Source organism: Myxine glutinosa, chromosome 3 (assembly GCF_964187855.1).
Source record: "Myxine glutinosa chromosome 3, kmMyxGlut1.1, whole genome shotgun sequence".
Taxonomy (NCBI): Eukaryota; Metazoa; Chordata; class Myxini; order Myxiniformes; family Myxinidae; genus Myxine; species Myxine glutinosa.
Genome location: NC_136263.1, coordinates 188467250 through 188482727, shown reverse-complemented (window position 1 = coordinate 188482727; position 15478 = coordinate 188467250). Strand labels below are relative to the sequence as shown.

The following is a 15478-nucleotide window of genomic DNA, read 5'->3' as shown; positions in this document are numbered from 1 at the left end:
TGGGTGTATCTCGGCATAAGGACGAAGGCTATTGAAAATTGGGTCGCTACGTCAAAATCCAAGATGGCCGCCACCATATATATGTCTGAAACTTGTGAGCGAAATATCTCGAAAAATAAGCGAAGTACCAACGTCTAATCTGGTGTGTGGGTGTATCTAGGCACAAGGAAGGGCGCTGTTTAAAATCGGGTCGCCACGTCAAAATCCAAGATGGCCGCCGCCATGTATGTCTGAAACTTGTGAGATGAATATCTTGAAAAATAAGCAAAATACCAACTTCTAATTTGGTGTGTGGGTGTATCTCGGCACAAGCAAGAAAGCTTTTAAAAATTGGGTCGCCACGTCCAAATCCAAGATGGCCGCCGCCATGTATGTCTGATGCCATGTATGTCTGAGCCTTGTAACCTGCATATCTTGAAAAATAAGCGAAGTACCAACTTCTAATCTGGTGTGTGGGTGTATCTAGGCATAAGGAAGAACGCTATTGAAAATTGGGTCGCCATGTCAAAATCCAAGATGGCCGCCGCCATGTATGTCCGAACCTTGTGAGATGAATATCTTGAAAAATAAGCGAAGTACCAACTTCTAATTTGGTGTGTGGGTGTATCTCGGCATAAGGAAGAAAGCTATTGAAAATTGGGTCGCCACGTCAAAATCCAAGATGGCCGCCACCATATATATGTCTGAACCTTGTGAGCGAAATATCTCGAAAAATAAGCGAAATACCAACTTCTAATGTGGTGTGTGGGTGTATCTAGGCACACGGAAGAACCCTGTTTAAAATTGGGTCGCCACGTCAAAATCCAAGATGGCCGCCGCCATGTATGTCTGAATCTTGTGAGAAGAATATCTTGAAAGATAAGCGAAGTACCAACTTCTAATTTGGTGTGTGGGTGTATCTCGGCATAAGGAAGACCGCTATTGTAAAGTGGGTCTCCACATCAAAATCCAGGACGGTCTCCACCATATATATGTCTGAACCTTGTGAGCGAAATATCTTGAAAAATAAGCGAAGTACCTTCTGGTGTGTGGGTGTATCTAGGCATAAGGAAGAACGCTATTGAAAATTGGGTCGCCACGTCAAAATCCAAGATGGCCGCCTCCATGTATGTCTGACCCATGTGAGCGAAATATCAAATCATAGTATGTTTTCTGTGTGTTCCACTTTGTCAACTCACATCACTTCCCCGACGGGGGACCTAGGCGTAACGCTTGTTATTGTTGCTTTCGTCACGACTGCAAAACATCCTGAGGAATTCCCATGTTTTATTCTCTTTTTCCGCTTTGGATAAACGGCATGTTAAGGTGGCACTTGTTAAGGTGGCACTTAATGTGAGTGCCACCTTGTTAAGGTGGCACTCACATCTTGAGCACTACTCAAGATGGCAGCTTGAGTATCGCTCCACCTTATCATGGCGTTTTTCTACAGTTGCTTCTAATAACAAAAGTTATAACAACAATAACTAGAACGGTACTCAGAAGAGAGCATACCTCCACCTGGTTGGCCATATCACTCAATGGTGAATAATCACTTAAAAATTCTACTAGCTGGATCCGGATCCGGATCCGGAGGCACGTGCGATTTGCACTTCTGGAAGCAGAAGAGCTCTCTTCCGATTTGGACTCTTCTCTTCTCGGAAGCTCTTCTGCCTCTTCCCGTTATCCAGCAGAAGAGGAAGAGGAATAAGATGCGGAAGAGGCGGAAGAGAAGAGGTTATACTTACGCAGCAAAACTTGCAAGTGAAAACACAATCTGGATATTTGCATCAACTTATGATGTAGTGTCATCTTTGTCTAATTCTTCCATCGTGAGCGTGAGTAATACATGTTTGGCCGCCATCTTGCTTCTCCTCTGCCTGTTCGGCGCAAAGCAATCTTCCGGAAGAGGCTTCTGTCTTCGGAAGAGACCAAATCGCATGCGCCTCGGATCTTCACCAAAATGGAATCGATTCTTCCTTGTCACACACACAACCTGTCCAACAAGTTTAGACCAAATCGGTCCATAACATTTTGAGATATGGTGATATGTATCGGTTTTGGCACTATCTCCCAATGGTGAAGAATCACTTAAACAATTAAATAATTCTCATATCCGAATCCATATTCAGATCTTCACCAAAATCGAATCGTTTTGTCCTTGTCCGACACCCAACCGGTCCACCAAGTTTCCTTCAAATCCGTCCATAACTTTTTGAGATATCCTGCTATGTATTGTTTTTGGCCCGATCTCCCAATGGTGAAGAATGACTTTAAAAATTCTAGTAGCCGGATCCGAATCTGGACCTTCACCAAAATCTAATCATTTCGTCCTTCTGACATTCGCTACATCTCTGCCAAATTTCATCCGAATCCATCCACAACTTTTTGAGATATTTTGTTCACAAACAAACAGACAGACAAACAGACGAGAAATCGGTCAGAGACCGAGGACTTGCCGGAGTTAAAAATATGGCCGCCGAACCATGTGACCGATGACGTCATCATTTGTTTTTCTCCACCAATTTATCCATAGACAAACACGCTCAAGAAATTTAAACTTGATCGGATGAAGTTTTGTACTTGTCGAATTATGACGTCATAATGGAGGCACCTATGACATCATCATTAACATATTTTATTCCCCATGGAGAGTTCTTTACAATGAGCCATGTCTCAATTTTTTCGATTCAGCACTTTCAGAGATACAGAGGTGCAAAGTTTTTCAGTTTTTCCAAGATGGCGGCCGAACCACGTGACTGATGACGTCATCACTTATTTTTTTTCTCCACCAGTTTATGCCGACATCGCACTCAAGAAATTGCATCTTGATTGGATGAAGTTTTGTACTTGTTGAATTATGATGTCATAATGGAGGCCTTGGGCCAAGAGAGTTAAAAATTGGGCACAGTCTATTCCAGGGCAACTACAGACTTGGCATTTAATATGGAATATTTTTTTTGTGGGGGTGAACTTACTTTTCAAGATGTCTTAGGACCAAAAGTTCATTGGAATTATGTTGAAATTATTCTAGATTTTGTTAATGTGACCTTTAAAAGAAACAAAAACCACATTTGACATTTCAAAGCAAATAAATTGATCCTTGAAAGTGATGTAAACTGATATCGAACTCAATTCATGGACAGTACTGTGTTAAACTTCTGTACGTTTTCCAGAAGTATCTCTTTATTTTGCACATTAGCCAAAAATTTTTAAACAAAAACAAAAGTTAAATTACGGACAGTAAAATTACAGTTCAGTACTTCGTGTAACCCCCACGAGCATTCAGGAGAGCACGTACACGTTGAGGCATGCTGTTCACGAGATTTGCCAAGGTTTAGACAGGAATCGCTTGCCATGCAGTGACAATAGCCTGCTGCAATTCACGCACAGAGGTCGGCTGCTGGTCCAAGTGGTCGATTTGACGCGTTAATTGTGCCCACAAGTTCTCTATCGGATTCATATCCGGGGACATGGCAGGCCACTCCATATGCTCTACACCACGGTCAGCAAGAAAGTGTTGGATCATGCGAGCACGATGAGGCCGTGCATTGTCATCTTGGAAGACAAAGTTTCCTCGAAAGGCTGCACGAGCAAATGGAAGCAATGTTTCTTCCAGAATGGCCCTGTACTTGAACTGGTTCAGGTTTCCATTCAGAACAACCAGGTCAGTTTTGCCCCCTGCATGAAAAGCAGCCCAAACGGTCACCCCACCACCTCCAGCTTGGACTCTTGGCACTATACAATCTTTGTTGTAGGCTTCATGCACTTGTCTGCGCACTCGGACGCGGCCATCTTGATGATAGACCAGAAATCTAGACTCGTCACTGAAGATCACGTGATTCCAGTGTCCTGGCTGCCATTGACGGTGCTCTCTGGCCCACTGCAATCGGCGCTGGCGGTGTTGTCTGGTCAGGCGTGGCTTTCTCAGGGGACGCCTGGCACGATAGCCTGCTTGAACCAGTCGTTGGTTGACTAGCCTTCTGGATACAGGCACATTTGTCAGTTGCTGCCACTCAGCCTTAAGCCGATTAGCTGACTTGGTACAGCCATTGCGGACTAACCGGTGCAGCTGGCGATCATCCCTTCTTGTGGTTCTGCGGGGACGTCCTGGCCTCGGAAACAGAAAGAAAAGACACTCGGAAAAGATACTTTATTTTGCACATTAGCCAAAAAAAATTTCAACAAAAACAAAAGTTAAATTACGACTGGGATTACGGACAGTAAAATTACAGTTCAGTCCTTCGTGTAACCCCCACGAGCATTCAGGAGAGCACGTACACGTCGAGGCATGCTGTTCACGAGAAAAGACCTCGGAAAAGACACTCTTTATTTTGCACATTAGCCAAAAAAAATTTCAACAAAAACAAAAGTTAAATTACGACTGGGATTACGGACAGTAAAATTACAGTTCAGTCCTTCGTGTAACCCCCACGAGCATTCAGGAGAGCACGTACACGTCGAGGCATGCTGTTCACGAGACCTCTGACACACCCCTCTGAGCCTCACACCCCTCTGAGCATTTCGTTTCAGGATCTTTGACACCTGACCTTGAGTGATGCCATACTGCCGAGCAATAGCACGCTGTTTTATGCCGTAATTTCGTAAAGCCACCACTCCATGACAAACAGCATTGTCGAGTTGACGGACCATCTCCAGGGGAAGCGGCAATAACTTTTGTAGACATGCAGCAGTTGTTTTCCACTAATACAGAACGCAACAACCCTTATATACCCGATTGTGAAGCCAATCGTCAAATGTACCTGTCCGTACATTTTGTCACGCCACCTGTGATATAATCTTGTTATTGACTTCTTGCTGCGACAGACAATCAGTGACATGGTTCTTTTAGCAAAGAAATCACCGAAGCGTAAAAGAAACTCACCAGATTGATATACCGAGTTCAGAAAGTAAACCCAAGTCAAGAAAAAAAAAATATTCCATATTAAATGCCAAGTCTGTAGATTATGGTCAAGACATTTCATCTTGATGGGATAAAGTTTTGTACTTGTCGAATTATGACGTCATAACGGAGGCATTTATGACATCATCATTACTCCCGCCAGGGAGTAATGCATTCACTCGTGTCCGTGTGTGTGTGTGTGTGTGTGTGTGTGTGTGTGTTCGTGTGTTTGTGAACAAGATATCTGGAAAAGTTCTGAACGGATTTGGATGAAAGTTGGTAGGATGATTGCCCTTGGGATAAGGAAGAATTGATTAGTTTTTGGTGAAGCTCAAGATATTATTCCCGATCCAGGAATTTTTTGAAGGATTTTCTTTACCATTGGAAGACAGGGCTCATTTTAAAAAAACATTATCTTCTATATATTCTATATTTAACATTGTGATATGAAAATAGTTTTCATATTTGTTGTAAATGTAGTTTAAACTCGTGGTTATGCGTTAGCGTGGTGTATTTTTTTTAGCAGCGTCGTCTTCAATGTTCATTTTTTTTTTCTTCTAATAAAGACATATTCTGTCATTTTAAAACCACCAAAGTGTGTATTAGGTTTCTCCGTTTCATAAAATGTATCGTTTGATACGTATAATGCTTTAAAAGTTTTTTTTTTTTTTTTTTTATAACCTCAGAAGAGATATCAACATTTAGCTCAGCGAATGTCATTCGCGGTGTCAGTATTTGATGAACTTATAAAGACTTAGTTCCACATTTGTCAATGGCTGAGGTATATTAACAAACGAATAAAACAGATTTGGCAAAATTCCAACTTTTAAAAAAAAGATCGCATATTCACCCAGGGTTGTGAGAGGCTGAAGAAGAAACCTCGCATGGGCTTCCCAGACCAAATAAATAATTCTGGTTCTGGCTCTGCAATTTTCAGGTTTATTACTCCTGCCAGGGAGAAACGCATTCGATCGTGTCCGTCCGTGTGTGTGTGTGTGTGTGTGTGTGTTCGTATGTTCGTGTGTTTGTGAACAAGATATCTGGAAAAGTCCTGAACGGATTTGGATGAAAGTTGGTGGGATGATTGCCCTTGGGATAAGGAAGAATTGATTAGTTTTTGGTGAAGCTCAGGATATTATTCCGGATCCAGGAATTTTTTTGGGAAAGATTTTTTTCTGTTTTACTGAATTAAAGCTTTTATTCTTATTCTTAAATGATGTTTTTCTCCTCTAATTCCGAGATATATCAAAATAAATTATCAGTTAGGGCTTACTTTCTTTTTCATTTACTAGGGCGTGCCCGTACGTGGGTGCAAAAAAACATGCGTGCAAACAACAACAACAAAAAAAAACTTTGAAACCACGTGGCAGTAACGACCACAGAACCCCCCCCCTCTATTTACATGAAATGGTTTGGTCCATTCGCAAAGCCAAAGCGAACGGCGAACGGCTAAATCGCCATAGCTCGGTAACTACTTCTCCGATTAATATGAAACCTTGAAAAGGCACATCCTCAGGTCCCCAGCAATATACCTGGCAAGTTTCAAGTATATCGGACCCGTGGTTGTCGAGAAACAGCGGTCACAGACAAACAAACACACAGACACACACACAGACACACACACAGACACACACACAGAGATTACTGGAATTATAGATAGATTGTTTTGGGGAGAGGGGATGTTAAACAAAACGTTGTTTTTTTTCTCTTTTTTTTGTATACAGAATCGAGGCTCGTGAAAGAGCTAACATTTATTTCACAAACAAATCAAACAGACAAACAAAATTTATAAAAAGAGGGAGCGGAAGACAAGATGGGGAGAGAAGGGGAAGCACACAAACACAACATTTGAGAGCAAGGAGATGTGTGGGAGGGAGAGGGCTTGGGTGGAGGAGGCGTGGGAAGGGGGGGGGGGGGGTGCGGGATGAGTACACAAGGACACCAAGGACTTCCAGGACAGAGGTTGGTATTTCAAAAAAGTGGATTTGGGGTGAAATTAGCGGGGGTAGAAAGGATCAAGGTTTTGGATGGGGGAAGATAAGGGATGGTGGTGAACAGCTGTTTTAAAGACCTGGAGGGTGGAGTGGGATTGAAGAGAGTGAGGGAGTTTATGGTGGTGAACAGCTGTTTTAAAGACCTGGAGGGTGGAGTGGGATTGAAGAGAGTGAGGGAGTTTGTTCCAGAGGCGGGAGAAAAGAGGAATGAAGGAGTGAAGGTGAGCAGAGAGTCTTGATTTTGGCAGTTTAACCATAAGAGGGTTGCAGGCAGATCTTGTGCGACCTGTAGGAATATTTGGGGGACAGAGCCCAGAGAGAGCTGGGGGGGGCAAGGCCAGAGAGGAGTCGGTAGAAGACGGAAAGACAACCAACCTGCCTGCGGTGGGTGAGTGAAAGGCCCTTGGAGTTAGCTTCATCGCGGGAGATTCCAATGATTCTGGATGTGTTGGTTTCAACAGCGTGAAGACGAGCTGGGTGTGAGGCAGGAGCACCAGCCCAGAGGGGAGAGCAGTATTCCATTGAGCTGCGGATGAAAGCCTTGTATGTGGTGAGGACCTCAGGTGTGCCAAGGAAGGACTTCACACGACGGAGGATGCCCAGTCGGCGACTGGCTTTGGAGGCCAGATTTGAAATGTGGTTTTCCCAGGAAAGATCATGGCAGATAGTGAGACCCAAAAGCTTGAGTGACAGAACTTCTTGGAGAGGATTATTCAGAAAGTGAATGGGAGGGTTGTCCAGTCGGTCTTTTCGGAGAGACATCGTAAGAGTGTGAGATTTGTCAGGATTGAAAGACATGTTCCACTTGTTTGCCCAGTCTGTGATTTTGTCCAGGTCTGCAGAGAGTGAGGAGGCAGCAATCTGCCGATCTGAGGGATGAAGAATGGAGCGACAGAGAGTAGTCATCAGCAAAGAGATAGAGAGGATTTTCAAGAGAGTCAGAGAGATCATTGATGAAGACCAGAAAAAGCACAGGGCCCAGAACACTGCCTTGGGGAACTCCAGCCTGAACAGGAAGAGGAGATGAGAGAAACCCATTCAGGGCCACACTAAACTCCACTCTCTAATACTAAAGTATTATTCCAACTAAACCCACGGCGGGAGTATGCGCTCTACTGAGTGGCGTTCTAGTTAACATATTTTATTCCCCATGGAGTTCTTTACAATGAGCCATGTCTCAATTTTTTCTATTCAGCACTTTCGGAGATATGGAGGTGCAAAGTTTTTCGGTTTTTCCAAGATGGCGGTCGAACCACGTGACCGATGACGTCATCATTATTTTTTTTTCTCCACCAGTTTATGCCGACATGGTGCTCAAGAAATTGCATCTTGATTGGATGAAGTTTTGTACTTGTCGAATTATCGAAATATGATGTCATAATGGATATGATATCATAAATATGATGCCTTGGGCCTAGAGAATTAAAAATTGGGCACAGTATTCCAGGGCAAGACCAATATTTGTGTAAAGTATGGCGATGCTATGTGCAACGATGTCGACGTAGTACTGTGCACAAACAGACAGACAAACCAACCAACCAACATACTTGCCGGAATATTTTCCGGCAAGTAACAAACAGAGACAGGGGAAAACATAACCTCAATCCACCTTTGGTGGTGGAGGTAAAAAAAACAATAAAAAAAACCTTTAGAGGCCATTTTCCCCCGCAAGCGGGGGTTGGCCTTTTTCGGGGACCGTGGTTGTTGTTGTTTTTTGGTTCCCTTTTTTGAAGCAATGTTTTACGGTCGGATGCCCTTCCTGCCGCCAACCCTTTTTGTCGCCTTTTTACGACAAACAGGGAATTACCAGTGAACTGGTACTCAAGGTGGAGGTAATGATATCATAATAATAATATGGATAATAACATGACATCCCCTGGCCGCTCCTGTCAGGATGTTTCTCGTTGTGGAAACCGAGTATAATATGTAAATTACGCCTAGGTCCCCCGTCGGTGAAGTGATGCGAGTTGACAAAGTGGAAGACGCAAGGCGGCCATCTTGGATTTTGACGTGGCGACCCAATTTTCAATAGCGTTCTTCCTTATGCCGAGATACACCCACACACCAGATTAGAAGTTGGTACTTCGCTTATTTTTCAAGATATTCCGCTCACAAGGTTCAGACATACATGGCGGTGGCCATCTTGGATTTTGACGGGGGTTGCACCCACACACCAAATTATAATTCGGTCCTTCGCTTACGCACGCATGCACGCACGTACGCACGCACGGACGGATGCACGCACGGACGGACGCACACACGGACGGAGGGGAAAACCATAGTCCCCCTTTCGCTCCGCGGTGCGCCGGGGGACAATAACACGAGATAGAATCACATCTCATGTGTAAAAATGAAACTATCAATAGTGCACTCACATGTTGATCAGTTGTCATGTAAGCAATCAGAAAGTACCACACCTGCAGAAGGTATGGGAGTATAGGTGGTGATATCATTGTAGTGTTGTGAATACTGTGCCTCCAGAAAAGGAAATATCGCATGACAATCATTTCAAAATCAAAGTCTTAGCTCCTCAAGGAGTGGAATCCATGCGGCAAATATCCTGCTTCATCAGGAGCTGTACGTTCGACTCTGAGGAGGACCCAAAAAACCTGTACAGTCTGAGGAGGACCCAAAAAACTGGTACGGTCTGAGGAGGACCCAAAAAACTGGTACGGTCTGAGGACCCAAAAAATTGGTACGGTCTGAGGAGGACCCAAAAAACTGGTACGGTCTGAGGAGGACCCAAAAACTGGTATGGTTGGAAAAATAAGTGGTCAAGGAAGAATATGCCGAAACTCTCCAAAAATGATGCAAGTACCCAAGCGTATTCTCTGCATTATAGAGGAAGATCCAAAATATATCTTGCGAATGACTGAGCAGAAAGTATGGGTGTTAACGTTTCTTCAAGAAGGGTAAGATGCACGAGTGTTAAATGGTCTCCGTGGATGTGTAGCACCCCAAAAAGTCTTCCTCACCCTTTGCGTATCCTCAGGTTCCTTTTTCCTTTTCGCAAACAATGCAGCTTGTCGGGTTGAACATCTTGTAAATATTTCTAGTGTTTGTACATATGTGTATTTATACGCTACTCTTTCATGGCCGAACCGTTGCACCTAAAGGCCCCAAAGTTTGGGTGTAGGTACATCAAAATCTGGGCAACGTACCACACGTTGGCCTTGACGTCCATTTTGCAGGCCGCTACAAAGTGTATATTGGGATGTGGGGTCAGGCAGTGCCGTCGCTGGCCCGCAAGCAAAAGGTAACCACCATGAGGCCAATAACTCCACAGCTTCTCAATGTCTAACACTTCCTGAAACCACCGCCGGGAAAGATCACCTAGCCAGGTAATGTCGAGTATCCCCCCTTGCTTGACGCTCGACATTTAAAAAGGGCCACCCTACAGTGCCAGGGTACACTTTCTCAAACCTCCACAGTCGCTTTTGGTTGTTTTACACTTAAGGGAAAACTTATAGGGAGGGCATGGCTATTGTGCATATGACAGCCCCGAATACGTCTGACTTTGGATAGGAGTGAGCAACAACATGGCGACCGTCGTAGAGAAATTGTGTGTGGTCAGGTGAACTGTCCAACCAATGGGTGAAACTCAGACGCACGCACACACGGCTCCTTTTATAGTATGGATAAAGCACAGACAAATAACCATAGCCACATAATTTCCTTTTTTATGTTATACTTCCTTCCGAGCCCACATATGCCCCCAGAGCCTGTGCCCTCCACAGTCGTGTTTGGTTGTTTTACACTTTAGGGAAAACTTATAGGGAGGGCATGGCAATTGTGCATATGACAGCCCTGAATACGTCTGACTTTGGATAGGAGTGAACAACATGGCGACCATAGAGCCTCTATCTTGTCTGAAAAGGAAGTAAAAATCGACTTCCTTCTTTTCCTCAATTTTAATCTCCCACAGATGCAAAGATGGCTCCAATGCGGTTGCTTATTTATACCAAAATATTTGTTTCCCTCTCTCTTTGACCATTCCCTTTCCCCAAAAAGATCACAATGACGACCACAGATTCACGCCTCAGCTTTCTGCTCGAGAGCTGCCAGCTGTCCCTTTCCTCGGACCCCAAAGCTTCTCCACGTCGGGGTTTTCCACGCGTTTCCTCATCAACACCTATCGTCACCCCATCTCATTTTCTCATCGAATCCTTATGCCCCAACGGTTCACTGGGACTGGAGTTTTACCAGATTCCTTCGCCCCTAAACCCCTCGCCGGGCGAGCAGCAGATCAACCACCGCTTTAGTTTCAGGGCCCAGCCGGTTGCGGCCTTTCCTGGTAGGCCCTCCAAATTCAGGTCGCGTCTCCCCGTTTCAAAAGGTCATCAAACTGGGCTTGGCCAAGGTTTTGCTCGATCTCCCTTTGCTGCTTCCTCCGCTGTCGTGTTTCTGCATTGCAAGCTCGCCGTCTGTTCCAAGGGTACTCCGATTGGTGCTCTGCCGAAGGTGGGTTTCCCGCCATTTTCTTTTCGACAGACTATTGATGTCTTTTGTCGTTCTTATTTTTGTACCGTTACCCAAGTACTCACCTTCCGTGCTCGGGTTATGGCACTTCTGTCTCTCCTCAGTGCATGGATCGCGACGAGGTGTGTCGAAAGGAGGGAGGTAACCTCCATACGATCATGTCACCGATCACCAACACTCTCACCCGCCCGATACACATGCAACCAGAAGATGCTTTCACTGGTAAGACAATTTCATCTCAGCCTCAAGCTCTCACCTTTACCTCATTAATCTGAACACGTGTTCAATTGATCATTTGTTTCATTTGTTTGTTTTTGGTCACCATGGATTGTGACAAACTTGAAAATTTTTCCTTTTCTTCAACCTTCTCCTCCTCCTCCTCCTCCACATCCTCATTCAGTTATTTCCATCTCCATTCCACAGATCAGAATAAAACTTCAAGCTGCTCAAGGTCATGGACTCATAAACCACCTCCACCTCCTCGCAAGGAAGCTCCACAAAGTAGGAATCACAATGGATAACGTCGGTTCGAGCATTGGCCGAAGCGTAATATCGAAAGTTCTCGACTCGGTTGGATACGCATTACCAATTTATTTATTTTTTGCCCTCGACAGAACAGAGGGTATTGTATTTGAGTCTGTTTGTCTGTCTGTTTGTTTGTTTGTTACTAGTGTCTAAAAAAAAAAAAAATTTCGACAACTATGTTGATCACTCTGGTTTGTGTGTTTGTCTGTCCACTCACTTATACTTGCCTACAGGTCACAATTTTAAACCGATCTTCACGAAACTTCACCAAACGGTAGAGTTCGTGGTCTGACAAATCCTATACATTTTTGAGGTCAAAAGGTCAACATAGGCCAAAGGTCAACCACTCTTTTTTGAATTTCTAAAATCCTCAATTTCCATCCGATTGACTTGAAATTTGAATAGGATTTTAATATCAGCTAACTGAATTCAACCACCAACAATTTTTGAGATCAGCATAGACCAAAAGGTCAACATAGGCCAAAGGTCAACAACAACTTCAAATTTCTAAAATCCTAAATTTTCATCCGATTGACTTGAAATTTGAATAGGACTTTCATATCAGCCAACTGAATTCAACCACCAACAATTTTTGAGATCAGCATAGACCAAAAGGTCAACATAAGCCAAAGGTCAACCACTCTTTTTTGAATTTCTAAAATCCTCAATTCTCATCCGATTCACTAGAAAGTGGAATGGGATTTACATATCAGTTTACCAAATTCAACCACCAACTATTCTTGAGATCAACGTAGGTCATAAGGTCAACATAGGCCAAAGGTCAACCACTTTTTTTCGAAATTTCTAAAATCTCAATTTTCATCCGATTGACTTGAAATTTGAAAAGGATTTTCACATCAGCTTACTGAAACCAACCACCAACTATATTTGAGGTCAACATAGGCCAAAAGGTCAACATAGGCCGAATTTCTAAAATTGTCAATTTCATCCGATTAACTTAAACTTTGAAGACGATTTCTATATCAGGTCACTGAATTCAACCACCAACTATTTTTGAGATCAGCATAGACCAAAAGGTCAACATAGGCCAAAGGTCAACAACAATTTCAAATTTCTAAAATCCTCAATTTTCATCCGATTGACTTGAAATTTGAATATAACTTTCATATCAGCTAACTGAATTCAACCACCAACAATTTTTGAGATCAGCAGAGACCAAAAGGTCAACATAAGCCAAAGGTCAACCACTCTTTTTTGAATTTCTAAAATCCTCAATCCTCATCCGATTCACTTGAAATTGGAATGGGATTTACATATCAGTTTACCAAATTCAACCACCAACTATTCTTGAGATCAACGTAGGTCATAAGGTCAACATAGGCCAAAGGTCAACCACTTTTTTTCAAATTTCTAAAATCTCAATTTTCATCCGATTGACTTGAAATTTGAAAAGGATTTTCATATCAGCTTACTGAAACCAACCACCAACTATTTTTGAGGTCAACATAGGCCAAAAGGTCAACATAGGCCGAATTTCTAAAATTGTCAGTTTCATCCGATTAACTTTAACTTTGAAGACGATTTGCAAATCAGATCACTGAATTCAACCACTAATTATTTTTGAGGTCAAAAGGATGCTCTACTGAGTGCCATTCTACTTTGTTCTGTTTTGCCAAATGTCGCTCGATGAGTGATTTTTCATCTGTCTGTCTGTTTGTCCGCACAGAATAAATATGATTTTCTCTGCAATCGTTGGTCCGATTGAGAGGAAATTTTCACCATCGGTGCAACTCCACCTGTAGATTTTTTAATGATAATTATAACGTCATATGTAACGTGCTACAGGCACCATCTTTGAAAAAACGAAAAGCTTTGCACCTCCATATCTCCGAAAGCACTGCATAGAAAAAATTGAGACATGGCTCATTGAAAAGAACTCTCCATGGGGAATAATACCGTATGGTAATGATGATGTCATAGTTCCTCCATTATGACATCATAATTCGACAAGTACAAAACTTCATCCGATCAAGATGAAATTTCTTGAGCGTGTTTGTCTATGGATAAATTGGTGGAGAAACAAATGATGACGTCATCGGTCACATGGTTCGGCGGCCATATTTGTTTTAACACAAAAGCCTTAAAACCACTAAAAACACATCATGGCAAGGGTCTGCAATCTCTGATTGCTCTTTCTTGTTTTTTTAAATATTGCAATTCGTATAAAACATAATAAACTAGAACGGCACTCAGTAGAAAGATACCTCCGCCAGGCTGAACAGTTTACGTTTTATATTCCACTGATAGGCTAGATCTGGATTCGGACCTGAACCAAAATATAATCGTTTGTTCTTGTCACTGACCCAACCCATCCACCAAGTTTTGTCACAAGTTATCCACACCTTTTTGAAATATCATGCTATATATCGTTTTGGTCATATCACCACTAAATGGTGACCAATCACTTAAAATTAAAAAATTTATTGGCTCCGGATCCGGAGCTTCACCAAAATCGAATTGGTTCGTCCTTTTCACACTCACAGCCTGTCCACCAAGTTCATCTGAATGGGTCCATTTCTTCCAACTCCGTCCATGACTTTTTGAGATACCGTGCTATGTATCGGTTCTAGCGTTATCTCTCAATGATGAAGAATCACTTAAAATTCTCTGATCAGGTCTTGAATCCTCATTAAAATCTCATATTTTCTTCCATGTTACATACCCAACCTGTCCACCAAATGTCATCCGAATCCATCCACAACTTTTTGAGATGTCCTATTCACAAACAGACAGGGGTGATAACATAACCTCCATCCACCTTCGGTGGCAGAAGTAATTACACATTCAATGGGAAATCCTAGGGGCTGCTCCAATGTTATCTGATAAAAGGTGAATATTATAAAAGAGGTTGCACAAGAAGTTTCATTCTTTTCTTCTTTTTTTTTCCCCCTTCGAGATGACTCCGGATGTTCCTTTTGTTTCCCTTCTCCATGGTGCTCTGTCTAGGTCCGAGTGTGGTTCTTTGGGTGGCCATGATTCTCAGCTTCTCCTCATTCCTGCTGGGAGCTGCTCTCGTTGCAGCGATATGGTGCATATATCGGCATACAGGTAACTTCCTTAAAAAAACCCTGTATATCTGCACTTTTACAACTAGATGTCTGCGATCGCCAAGGGTAAGCCTCTTCCAGCACCCACGATCTAATGATGGCCATATTATTTTCTGACTGACATATGACCTTGACCTTTGACATTTAGGGATAGAATGTAAATTATCTGTCCCATCCACAAAACATCGAAAAAATGAAACATTATGAAAAACTGAGGAAAATTATTCAAGTTATGATCAAAAAGGTATTTTTGTTCATTGGGTCGGTCACAATCCGAAAAAAGTGGTTCAAGGCCACAAATCAAACATCAGGTGCACAACTTCAGTGCAGGTACACTATTATTATGATGCAAGAATATCGAGAAAGGCCAAGCGGTCTGAGCGATGACCAAAAAAAACTCGTTATTTAATTTCAGACTGTCATTTGACCTTAACCTTCAACCCAGAGGGGTATGATGTAAATTGCTCTATGTATGTCCTCTAAAAACACCTTGCTCTATTATATCACCTGTAAACGCACCTTGTTCTTGCTCT

General features: G+C 42.8%; 1 protein-coding gene across 1 annotated transcript in view; it reads left to right on the top strand.

Moving 5' to 3' along the window:
• The window catches only part of TGFBR3 (transforming growth factor beta receptor 3), a 119430-nt gene that overhangs the window by 97646 nt on the left and 6306 nt on the right, over nt 1–15478 (top strand). Inside the window, exons 11-14 of the mRNA XM_068109652.2 lie at nt 10885–11334; nt 11457–11574; nt 11776–11853; nt 14845–14946. Of these exons, the coding sequence (XP_067965753.2) occupies nt 10885–11334; nt 11457–11574; nt 11776–11853; nt 14845–14946 (748 nt within the window). The remainder of the gene's footprint in view (nt 1–10884; nt 11335–11456; nt 11575–11775; nt 11854–14844; nt 14947–15478) is intronic.